General features: G+C 48.3%; 1 protein-coding gene across 5 annotated transcripts in view; it reads left to right on the top strand.

Annotated features, from left to right (window-relative positions):
* The first annotated feature begins 3,571 nt into the window (after positions 1 to 3,571).
* Positions 3,572 to 12,159, top strand: part of RHBDL3 (rhomboid like 3) — a 62,267-nt gene continuing 53,679 nt past the window's right edge. For 3 of the 5 annotated variants that reach the window (XM_038157377.1, XM_038157378.1, XM_038157383.1), the window contains exons 1-2: positions 3,572 to 4,083; positions 7,562 to 7,585. In XM_038157377.1, coding sequence (XP_038013305.1) covers positions 3,964 to 4,083; positions 7,562 to 7,585 — 144 coding nt within the window. In that variant the 5' untranslated portion in view covers positions 3,572 to 3,963. The remainder of the gene's footprint in view (positions 4,084 to 7,561; positions 7,586 to 12,159) is intronic. The other 2 variants (XM_038157382.1, XM_038157379.1) reach the window with 2 other exon arrangements.

Genomic DNA, 12,159 nt, shown 5'->3' on the forward strand with positions numbered 1-12,159 from the left:
CGCCCCTCTGAGGAAAGCGGCCCTGCCCTGAGGCGCTGCCTGCCCGCCCTCACGGCTCGAGGCGGCCAGCACAGGTGAGGGACGGTGCGGATCCCCGCCTGCTTATACAAAGCATGCCTTCCCCAGTGGTCTGGGGACAGGAATTTTCTTAGGGAACAGCGTACAAGTCTTGCTGTCCAGCTCTGCTGTGGCCTCATCCAGGCGGGTCGTTGGTGTTCCCTGAGGGAGCCCTGGTGCCGCTGGCCAAACCCGGCTGGATCCTGTAAGGATTAGAGTTACCGTGAGGGGAAGTTCTTCTTCTCATGGAGTACATAATGAAGAATGTCCAAAAGTTAGCTACTGCAATTAAGTGCTGGGAAGAAGGAGCAGCACCTCAGCCAACTTACTCTTAACAGCGATTCATTTTCTTTCTTCTAGTGCCGTCAGTTTTCTAACACTTCTTTCATTGTATTTTCCACAACCAGACTCAATTTCTTCCTGCTCAGGCTGATGCGTGAATTGCCTGACCATGGTGTAAAGTCACTGAGAGGACAAAGGCCTTGATTCATCTTCCTTGGAGACACATCCTTCATCCCTCAGCTTTGACCTCTTGTCTGAAAGCTTGTCAGTTCAGGATTAATAGTAGGCAAGACTTGATTTTTTGTTGGAAATTAACCTTGAATTACTAATTGGTCTCCATTTCAAACTATTTTGTTTAGGGATGAACCTGTGTTATGATCCCAGCAGGTAACAGGTAAAAACAAGCAGACATCTTAAAATACCACAAGGCTGACCAGATAGGAGAGCTCCCTTTTAAAACAACTGCCCCAAAAAGGGTTAATGGCAGATTTAATTGTTTCCCTAACTATAACCAAAAAGACAATTCGAACCAGCTGCAACCAGTAACAGTTACTGTGGCAGAAGAGGGCTGCAGGTGGAAAGCCTAGTGCTTTTTCAGTGCTGCACTTGGAAAGTTATAAGTAGAACATGGAATAGGGAGGGTCACAAGGACAGTCTTTCAACACAAGTTAGAAATCACAGAAGAGGTTGGACTTTCTTTTTTCCCACTATTCCTTCACCTCAGGAGGGAGAGTACCCATGAGTAAGGGGAAGCCAAATAGTCTAAGCACATATAGTCTAACATATTGGTTCTGAAAGGTAAACTTGTGTTGTCCCAGCACAAGGAGTATGATGCTCGAAGAGTCCTTTACCACTGTTACCTTTTGGACTTGAGTTTAAGCCCCTGTCTCAAACCATCTGTGGTCCTTAGAGGTTTTCAGCTGTTTTCCTGAGTGTGAAGGGGTTAATCTGACAGGTCTGATCCAGTCCCAGCCGTGTATGTGCTATCTAATATCCTCCTAAGGTTGTGTTTGTGTGCAGCATTTCGGGGTTTTGATCCAAAATGCTGCATTTTCCTTCAGAAGTTGCTTCCCGAGTCTGGCCAGCTGGCTGAGCTCTGGTATGGAAATCGAGCTGGGTAGGTTTCTCCACATAGTTCCAATTGTCAGAATTGGGAAATTTTGTAAAAGCTACAAGGGAAGAACTGGGAAGCTACTTGTCAGAATTGGGAAGTTTTGTAGCTTTGGGGCTACTTTGGGTGGAGGAAGGACTGATGAACGAAGTGTTTCAATTCGACCCTGAGGGTTTAGCTAACAGACGTTGGCTGGGTCCCTGCTTTGAGGGGGGTTATTGCATATTCATGAGCTGACCTTTTGAGCCACTTCCAATGCAGGGAGGATGTACATCTACATTTTGTTTGCAGTAATTTGAAATATAACAGTTGCCTATATGACTGAGTGTGAAAATGGATTGGGGTTTATTATCTCAAGTCCCTTCTGTCTGCATTTCTTCTGAAGCCCTTCCTTCTGTCTGCATCTGCTCTGGGGTGGCCCACAACCCCCCAGTTTATCTAGCAATTACTGTCTTCCAAGGTAGAGTCACCAGGGTATGCAGGGGGAGAAATGACATTCTAAATTAAGAGCCTCTCACACACTTGCAAGATGATAATTTGTCTGTAACAAAACTCCTCATTAGAATACTGTTAATTTCCTTTCTGTGACAATTATAGCACAGCACTAGCTCATATGTGCAATGTGCAGAGATATTTCCCTAAAAAAAAAAACCAAAAAAAAAAAAACCCCAACAAAACCTATCATTACCAGTAGTGAAAAACAGTCCTTAGAGAAGAAAAATGAACTTGTAATTTTGCAGCAATTTCTCAATTTAGTGGGAGTTTGGTGTTAAGGTAAGGAGTTCTGGGGGTTCTCCCTGTTGTTGATTGCATTCATGTTAGACTTCACAGTTGGCATTTTCCCACTAGCATCTGGAATCAGAGATGATACAGTCCCCAACTGAGTGGAACCTGTTACCCCTGAAATTCAGCTCATGTATTCTCTCTTTACTCTACAAACTCGCTTCCCTCCTCCCTACAGACATCTTTAAATTACTGCTGTTTCTTTCTGTTGGCATAGCATATTTTTGCTTATCCATCTGTTTTGAAGTTTTGATGAGGTTTAGTTTTTCAATCAAAAAGAGATTGTTTGTATAATCACTGTTTAGTGCCTGGAATATTTGGCAGGAGTGGTGTTGTATGAGTGAAGTGGGTTAGTGCTTCTCAGAAGTGCTGGATTTGGTATCCTGTTCTTATGCTTCAGGACAGCAGGCTGGACAGGCTCTAGACCAGGGAGAAATGGCTCAAGGAATTGCCTTTAAATGTGCAGAAGGTCTGCTCTGTTTCACTGACGTCATTAAGGGGACAGAAGCCCTCCTCTTCATCAGCTGCACTGAGGACCTCAGAATAGCTTTTATCTTGTTGTCCTTTTCCTACCTGAATCCTGAGCTTGGAAAGTTCTCTTCAGGTCCAAGGGCTCTGGTTTCACTTCTCTGCTGTATGCTCTGCTACTGCAGGATGGAAGACCCTGCTCCTTTTCCAGAGCTATTCTAGCTGATTTGTTTTACTTTTTGTTTTTGTGGTTGGTTGATTTTTAAACGGGTTGTAGAGAAAAGAGGGACTTCTAGCTTGGTTCTGTACTCGTGGCTGAGGTGTGTCTGATCTGATACTGGACCTTTTCATCAAGAAAACATGGCCTGTGGTGCTGGACTCTGCTCTGACTCTGCTCTCTCTGGCTTTTAGCAGAAAGCAGAGGCACTGGCACCATGTGGATCAGCCTGGTTCTGCTCGCCCTTCCCCCTTGCCAACTTGCTATTTCTGTACTTGATTGGAAGAAGCTAAAACTGCTGGATTTTTGCCGGCAGCCAAGGCATTCCTCAAGTTCCTAATCCAGGCTCCAGATGGTTAAGTTGTCCATCCTGACATATAGGAACAAATAATTATGGTGAAAGATGTAAAACCCCACACCAGCCTCTCACGGTGAGACTCTAGGACAGAGAAGTCGCCTGCAGGAAGCCCCGATGAACCGGCACGTCTGGTCACCTGTCCGCGGGCAGGAGGGCAGGGCTGGAACCGGCCGGGTCCCACCGCAGGGGCTGCCCGGTGCCGGCCACCGCCGAGCCTCCGCGGGTCGCCCCGTGGGAGGCGGTGCCGCCCGTGGGCAGGGGCCACCCGGCGCCGCTCCCCCCGCCGCCGCCCAGCCCGCATCCTCGGACGTGCTGCAGCTCCGGGCTCTGCCTCCGAGAGCCCCCGGGGCTCCCCCCGCACCGGGAAGGGCGGACCCCCGTCCCCGGGCGATGGCTCGGGGGAGGCGCCGGTCGTGCCCGGGCCGGGGACACCGCCCGGCCGCAGGGGCGGGAGGCGGGGAGGGGTCACTGCCCCGGCCGGAGCTCGGCCGCCGGGATGCCGCCCGCCGGCGCTGCCCGCGCTAATTGGATGTTCCGCGGATGGAGGATTTCCTCCCCTCCCGGCTGCGGGAGTCATGAAGGCAGGCTCGGCTGCGCTTGAAAGTTTGCCAACCAGCAGCTAGGTTTAATTTCTTTAAGGATCTGGGGAGAAGGGGGGCGGGGGCTGGAGGGGGACCGTTTCCAAGCATGGGAGACAGGCTGCCGGAGCCTCACGCCAGCTCTTCCCCCGCTGTGGCTGCCAGCTCGGAGGCGGAAGAAATCGAGGTGCTGGACTCCGAAGATGTCCTGCCTATGGCCGCAGAGGATGTAAGTTTCCTTTGCTCGGTATCTTCCCCCTTTTTCCCAGGGCCGGGATAATCGGCTTAAGCTATTCATAGCTGAAGCCCGGGATGGGCACAGGAGCGGGGCCGGTGACCCTGCGGGACCAGGGGAAGCCGCCTTCCCGCCGCCCTATGCGCCTCCCGCCGCTGGGTGTCTGCGGGCTCCAGCAGCCGCCGGGCTGGCTCCGTCCCCGGGGCCGCAGCTCCCGTCCTTCCAAGCCCCGGCGGCCCGGACGGGCTCCGATTCGCTGGGTGCCCGCGTCCGGTGGGGAGATGCGGGCGGGTGGCGACTGATCGGACAGGGGCATCGGACTGCGCACGGATGCGACTCTGGAGCCTGGAGAGGAGCTGACCCCTTGTCTCGAGGGGCTGCCGGGGGACGGAGAGCTCCGCCAGAGTCACAGCCACCCTGAGGGTGACAGATGTGAAACGCTCCCGCTCTCGGGAGCTGCTCCCTCTTCCAGTCCCCGAGCAACAAACAGTCGATTAAGTTTTCTCCTCGGCTCGACAGGGCTGATGGCTTCTCTCTACCCTCCGAGCTCTGATGGCACGTGAGGGTGATAACTTAGCACCGGCTCTCTGCTCACCCAGCCCAGAAGGTCGCGGAGGGGTCCTGCGCACCCCTGATCTGCTCCTGCCGTGCTGAGCGGCGGTGCCTGCAGAGCTGAGGCAGTTGTTCTGCATCTGCCGGACCCGGAGGCAGGAGCTCGCCGTGCACCTGTCTGGGAGGGAGTGAACGTGAGAGATCCTGCATTCCTGGTGCATCCCAGGACTGCTCACAGCTCATTCCCAGCAAACTCGGCCGGGATGAGAACTGAAAATTGTCTGCTCAGTCTGCAGCGGTAAGTGCAGGATCTGTTCCAGCCTGTCAGACATAAAGCAGAGATACTATTAAATGTCTTTCTGAAGCGGGCTCTGGCTCGGGTCTTGCACCACTACAAAAGGGACACTTGGGAGCTGAACGTCCAGCAATGGCACATCCCCTCGGCCCTCTCTCTACCTTTTTGATGCTGCTGGAGGAAGCCGCCCAGGCATGCTTAGGGACAGAGCCTGTTCTTCACCCCCTAGCCCTTCCTTCTGAATCACCTAGAATTCGGTTGCCGTTGGATTTTCCTCCCAGAGGGCAGTGGAGGAAGTGCAGTTGCTTGCTAGAGCTGCATTCCCCAGTCTGTATTCCTGAGCACAGTGCAGTCAGGAGGGAGCGTGTGATGCAGGTTGACCTCTGCTACAACACTGCCAGACAGTCCTAAGAGGAGATGCCTGACTCAGGGGTGTGTGTAGCTTTGACTTGGAAAGGATGGCTTTCCAGGAGCTTTTACAGTCCAGGTTTCCAAATCCCATTGCTTGCTTATGTCAGACTGTGACCTTTTCTTCTCTGAAAAATTTTGTGCTTGTCTGGATGGTCCTACAGGAAAGATTTCCTATTGTGATACACGTGAGCCCCTTGGAGTTGCTCCAGCCTCTACACAAACACAGCCATTAGCAATTCAATCCTGCCAGGGGCCCAAGAGATGCTGAAATGCAGAGTGCCTGGCAGGATTGGGCTCCTGGGACAGGAGCTGTCCCTGATAAAGTCTAGATCCTCATCCCAGTTCTGCTGCTGCCTTCCTGCTTGACCTTGAGGTAGGACAGCTTGGGTCAGATCCAGCTTGCAGTGTCTTGCCTTTACTTGCATTGTTATTTGACTCTGGTACCTTGTTTTCTATAATCAACAAAACTAAAGCCTGCAGTTGCACTGGTTATGGGAAGCTGCTGAGACCTGGCAATAGATGATGTGACAGCAGCCTGAGGTATCATGTATCATCTGCAAGTCAGAAAAGCAGGAAGCGGTGTAAATGCCCTCCTTCTACTCCGCCAAGATTTCCTGCTGAAACAAGCAGGCTACAGAGCATCATCTCTGAAAATTTCAACTGCTGTGTGCTACTCTGTGCGCTACTCTGTGCCCCCTGAGACCTAACTGGGGGTTGATTTTGTGTTACTGCTATTACATCTGAAAGCCCGATGGAAGCTCTCTGGCTTGGCCAGCAAGAACTGACACAAGGTCAGTTCTTTAAGTGTTATTAACCACAAAAATATAACACAGTGGAGGTTTGGCTGTCACAGCCTTGACAGTGTGTAACAGCTCAGCTGTGATGTCATTGTTGCTCCCAGAGCAGCATTCCATAAAGCCAGGATTCAGACAGTCCCAGAATGTTCTGTTTAAAGTGCTGGACTGATTTATGATGATAAATGAGAGCTTATAAATGGAGAGAGACATGGGGAGGAGGGGAGCCAACAACTTAACCAATGAAATGTAATTCAGTGGCCTGATACCCCATTGTCTCTTCAGTCAATTCTGCTTTAGATTTGTCTACCATGTGAAAGGAAATTATCTTCTAGGACTGGATAAGCCTCTCACCAGATTTCTGCTTTGCTAATAGCACTGTGAGATTTGCTTATAAAGGTCTTATATTTGTTGTTTTACTCAATTTGTTTCTTTTCTGGGAAGGTGAATGAGTCAGAGAAAACAACAGACCTGGAAATGTGCAAATGTTTCTGGGGATCCTAAGCCAGTAGTTACCCCAGTGCTGCCCCATGGAAGTTGCTGTCTTCTCAACTGGCCCCTAAATCCAGGATAGATGAGAGCCTTGAACAATTCAGTAGGAATTTCCTCTGTTTCATGGGACAGTGAGGCAGCAAGTCTGGGTCAGGGAGATGAGCTGATATCAGTCTCTCTACAAAGCATAAACCAGAGCCAGTTTCCAGCTAATTTTTCCTGTTTCCAAGTGACAAGGACTTGTGGAGTGTTCACATGGTTGTGAGCATCAAAGTGGAGCTTCCTCCTGTACAGAATTTTTAAGGCAGATCTGATAGAACAAAAGATGTGGGGTAAATCCTTGCAATGGGCTCTCTTCAGCCTTCCACCCTCCCACCTTGCACAAGAGGAATTATCTGTTTTTCAGATGTGGAGATGTGAGGCTCAGAGAACTGATGGGTTATCAAAAGCCTGCAGAAAGCCAGACTCAGGAGCAGGCAGTAGACAGGGCTCTGACAACCCAGCAAAGAAATTGATGGGTCAGTGTTGGGCCACAGGATCTCAGAAAGTGATCTGGAAAAACATTGCTAATTCATCCATTCCCTCAATATACACAGAGCTTTCTTGATCTCTGTGAGTAAAAACCCCTTTCTTCCTTGCTTGCCTGCAAATAGACAAAGTGGGAGAAAACAGAATTAACACATGAATGTTTTGAGTTCGTCCTAATTTGGATTTGTAAATGAAAACTGTTCTCCCTGTGTTTGGTAGATTCCCCTTCCTCCTCCTCCGGAAGGGTAGGTGATTCTGGGATGAAGAAGGATGTTGGAAAAGGCATTAAATCATTTGGTTATTTCTCTGTTAGAATATACTTCTACAGTTTACTGCATGGTAATGTCGTTGCTCTTATAACTTCTTTTTACTCTTTTTCCTCCCTTATGCTGCCTCTCAGCACTGGAAAGCCCTATTTGATCAGGTATGTGAACAACTGATATATTCTCTCTGTCTTGTGAGCAAAGAGCCTAACCTCTGGTTAATTTCCTCTGTACTGGCTTTCCCCTGCATTTAAAATACAGCCTAGGAGTGATGTGCTGCATGCTCCCAGTTCCCAGGATGCTGGTGTGCAAGTCATAATTATCACAGCTGCTTTGGGCCTTTCTCTCAGGTCCTCTTCAGAGTAGCCAGAGACAGGAGTGAGCCCATCCCTGGTGGCTCCGGGGCTGAGCCAAGGTGCTGCAGCAGGTGCTCTGTTTCCTGCCAGTTGTGCTGTCCTTGCTTGTGGATTAAAGGATCTTCTACTCTTTCAGGCAGGCAGACTAAGACCTGTAAAACCAGCACAGTGTTCTTTTAAATGGCTCCCCAGCTGCTAAACTGACTTCTGCAGGGTTACATCATCCAGGCAGGACTTGCTGTTTTAAACTTGCACAGGATTAGCAAAGAATCTGCTTCTGTACCAAAGACTGTGGTTGTGTCAGGTGAATGCCTTGGGTCAGATCTGTAGCTGGCTGAAGTCAGCACAGCTCTAAAGAGCTCTGAACTATAGCTGCTGAGATTTTGGGTTGTGGGTTCTAGTTTGTAAATTATGCTTTTAGCTGCTTTAATGGACGTTTGCTTTGTGGTATCCCTTCCATCTGCCGGGTTGAAATGTGTAGCAGCTATAAACAGAGGGATTTTTCTAGGGTTGATTTGCTTCTAAACTGCAGCACTCTCTTGATGTCATAAACTTTTGCGGTGTTGTGCATGCATGTAAATGTCACCTTCTGTGAGGGAGCTTCCTCTGATGCTGGCATCATCCTAGCAATAAAGTTCGGATGGGATTTCACCCCTGCTTTATGAAGCAATAATCTTGCCTCTGTGTCTGGCTTCACTACAAAGACAAAAGCTGTGGTGCACCCTGCAAAAGGATGTCCTTGGTACCCTGGGGGTGCTGTTATCATTCAGCTATTAACTGGGGCTGCCTGTTCTGATGAGTGCTCATTTATACACAGTTAGCCGTGACCAACTGCTAATCCACGTGTCTGGACTGCAGCAAGTTGGCTGTGGTACAGGCAGCGGGCAGCTGGGAGCTGGGTATGATGATTGTTGATCACACCTAAATTGTGTGGTGTGTTTGAATCTGCTGGGGCTCATAGGGGTTGCTGCCACTGAAAAGGTGGATGCACAATAAATTGCTTGTGGTCTGGGCTGAATGTTTGTTCCAGCTGCTTTGAATTCTCCTGTCTCCAACATTGGCCCTAATTTGGAGTCTTATTCTACAAGCATCCTTTGAAGTCATTGAGTCCTTGTGGGATGGGGCTGTTGGCTGGTAGCTACCTCAGGCTCAAAGAGAGGAATCTGTAATTTCCCATTGGACTTGCTTGAATAGTAGATGGGATTTTTTCCTTTTTTTTTTTTTTTCTTTTTAAGGGGAGGGAGTCTGACTGTTGGATGTACAGAACACTAGCCTAGTAACAATGGAACAGGCTGTAAAGACAGACCTTCAGTAATTAGCTGTGTTTCAATTAGGGCTGCAGCTGAATTTTAAACCTTGTCTGTAAGACTTTATTATCAAAGAGAATGCAACCTGTGACAACTACACATAAGTCCTGAATAAATCAATAATATTCTTGTTGCCTGTGGGCAAAGCTGACGTCTTCCTGGAGCATTATATCAGCAAAGCAATGCAATTAGTCCTGCAGTGAATTGCAAGATGCTGTTTGTCATGGAACAAAGTTGCTATTCCCAGCAGCAACGTGCTAGGAGGAGAGGGGAGCACTTTGTTTAGCTCTGACTGGCATACATGTGAAACATGAGGACAGTCTTAATAACTAGAGAAAGCCTGTGTGTTGACACTGGGAACAGTTGCAGATCACCCTGGGAGTCAGGACCTGACTGGGTGTGTACTTGGAGTGCAAATGGGTGGCCCAGGTTGCACGTGCATTTGTGACTCATGGGCTGGGACTGAGGTTTGAGAGCCACCTTCTCAGTTGAGACACGTGGGCCTCTGCTCTCACCACCTCCCAAGAGAGCAAGAGAAGGCTCTGGAGAAAATATTAAGAGTAGTTGGGAATTTACAGGCTGGTAGTTTGCAGGTGGCTTGTTGCTGTTATACTCCATCACCCCAGAAAACTGTGAAGGAAAGGTCAGCACACACACACAGCCTTTGAGAGGGGAATGAAATTATTATTAATGCTTGTTTGTTTGTTTTTTTCTCTGAGGAAGTATTTTTAAAACTTTCATTTAAGTTTACTGACAGAAAAAGCAGCAAGTTTTCTGTTTAGACATACAAAATTTAAGGGGTTTGGGTTTTTTATGATCTCCCCCTCCCCAGCTTAAATTAAAAATTCAAAACTTCTTGATGGAAAAATTGCTGCTCAGCCATAAAACAGTGCTTTCTGCTTGGTTATTTTAGGAGAGAGGAGTGACTGACCATGTTTTCTGTAGGAATTTTTTATTTGTTTTGATCCAACTCTAATCTGTCATATCAGGAACTGTCAGTGACTCAAGCCAAGATCTTCAGCCACTTGCAGATTGATTTATTTAAGAAGGAACTTAAATTCAACAAAAACTCAGACCCAGAACTGCTTCTTGTGCTTTGAGGTTCAAAGAAGCCCCTCCCAGGACAAAATCCTGACTACGCTGAAGCAAGTACCCAAATTCCTCCTGGATTTAGTCGGGTCATCACTTCCCCCAAGAGTTTGGGAACAGGCAGGCTCACAGCTTTTCAATGCTGCAGCCAGACAGTTACAGTTCAGCTGCCGCCTCATACTGTGCCTGCAAGATGTGGTTTTTATTACAAGGCCATGGCCCTCGGGCAGCTCTAACTCACTTTTATATGGGAACTTTTATAGGGATTCATACATTTATTTATTGTGCTCATAAACACCCTCCACCCCCACACGCACATTAGCTCTGCATCTGCTGCCTTCTGCAGTGCCTGCACCATCGCTGTGTGCTCTGTGCTGTCTCTGTGAAGAATCTGAGCTCTGAGCAGAGCAAGCTCTCTCCATCCCTCTGCAATCACTTGGGGTTTTCTTCATTTGTTCTTCAGTGGCCAAAGCCCCATTTTTTTGTTAATCTTCTGGTAAAGTTGAAAATGCAACAATCCCAGGAGCAGCTGCTGACAGTTTCATGCTTCTCTGTGTTAATAATAAGATTTGTTAATTGCCTTGCACTCAGAGATGAGGACATCTCCCAGTCCTTGCTGGAGACAAGTTGCCTGATGGCTGGAGAGTAAGTCTGCAGATGAGTGTCCTGAGGAGCTGTTCTCTTTGCTATGTCCTCTCCAGGGCCTCGGGTGCAGTTCTTTGCCACCATGTCCCCAGTGCCCCTGCTTTGGCAATGACTGCAGCTGGTTGGTGTTACCCAGCCCTTGGCTGGGCTGGGTGAAAGGGGCTATCTAGGACAGCAGTGTTTGTTCTTGGGACAGGCTTGCCTTGTGAAGATGGCTTTTAACCTTGTTAGATGCTAAGAGCTTTTATCATTCTCTCTGTTTCCTCATCCTCATGGCTGTTGAGATTTTGAGGGTGAAATAGCATTATCAGCCCTCATCTTGGAGTTCTCACTTCTTCTCACCCATACTCTGGTTTGTAGTCATGACAACAAACTTGTTTTAAATAGACACACAAAAAACTCTCCAAAAAGACCCTCCTTACTGCCTCAACACCTTGATCCTATTGCTTGTCAATCCAGGCTGTGTTTTTGTTGCAGCTGCTTTAGAAATCCTAGATTCCTCCCTGAGACTTGTATGTGGGTGTGATGGCAACAGATGAACAGAGTTTATGGGGAATGCAGAGAGATGCCAAGTTACCCAGTCTGTGTAGGCAGCTAATGGAAAACTTGAGCTCAGCAACAAGGCTGTAGAGATAGACATGCACTTGTCAGGAAGAGTTCAGTTGCTGACACTACCAGCAGTGGGTGCAGCTGAACCTGCTCTGCCATGGTCTCATAAAACATTAAAATATGCTTTAAAAGATGCTGACTTTGCAGCTGCCTTAAATCCAGGGCTGGTTACTGCACAATTGAAATTGCAGAGCAATCCATAAAATTGGGGCAGCTATTATCATTGATGGTGGTAACTAGGGAAGGGAATTATTATGAACTTAATGATCTTTTTATGTTAACTGTCCCTTTTTTCTGGGTAGCCTTTAGTGCAGGCAGGCAGGGCTATTCCCACGCTATAAAAGAAATTCAAGTTTATTTACTGGGGCTCTGTTGAGCTAAACATGACCCTTCATTTTGAAACATTCCCCTGCCTATTGTTGCTGGCAAACCCCTGCCAGCTGTGGCTGCAAGACCTCTCCAGGCAGGTCTCACTGAGCTGTAGGCAGTGGTTTGTGCCTTGAGATTTCACCTCTTTCTCTAACAAACAACTTGTGTCTCACTGCTGGTTTGTTGGATCACTGAGAACAGGTGGAGCACAAACTGTAATATAAAGAATAGGAAATTATGGCAGTGGTAGCAGCAGTATAGCCCGGGGGGTTGAGCCCAGGGTTTTGTGTAGCCTTCAAGTCCTTGTCTGAGTTTTGGACTATTGCTGCCTTTATAGTGTTCATTGGGACATCTGTCCGC

Source organism: Motacilla alba, chromosome 18 (assembly GCF_015832195.1).
Source record: "Motacilla alba alba isolate MOTALB_02 chromosome 18, Motacilla_alba_V1.0_pri, whole genome shotgun sequence".
In the NCBI taxonomy this organism is placed as follows: domain Eukaryota; kingdom Metazoa; phylum Chordata; class Aves; order Passeriformes; family Motacillidae; genus Motacilla; species Motacilla alba.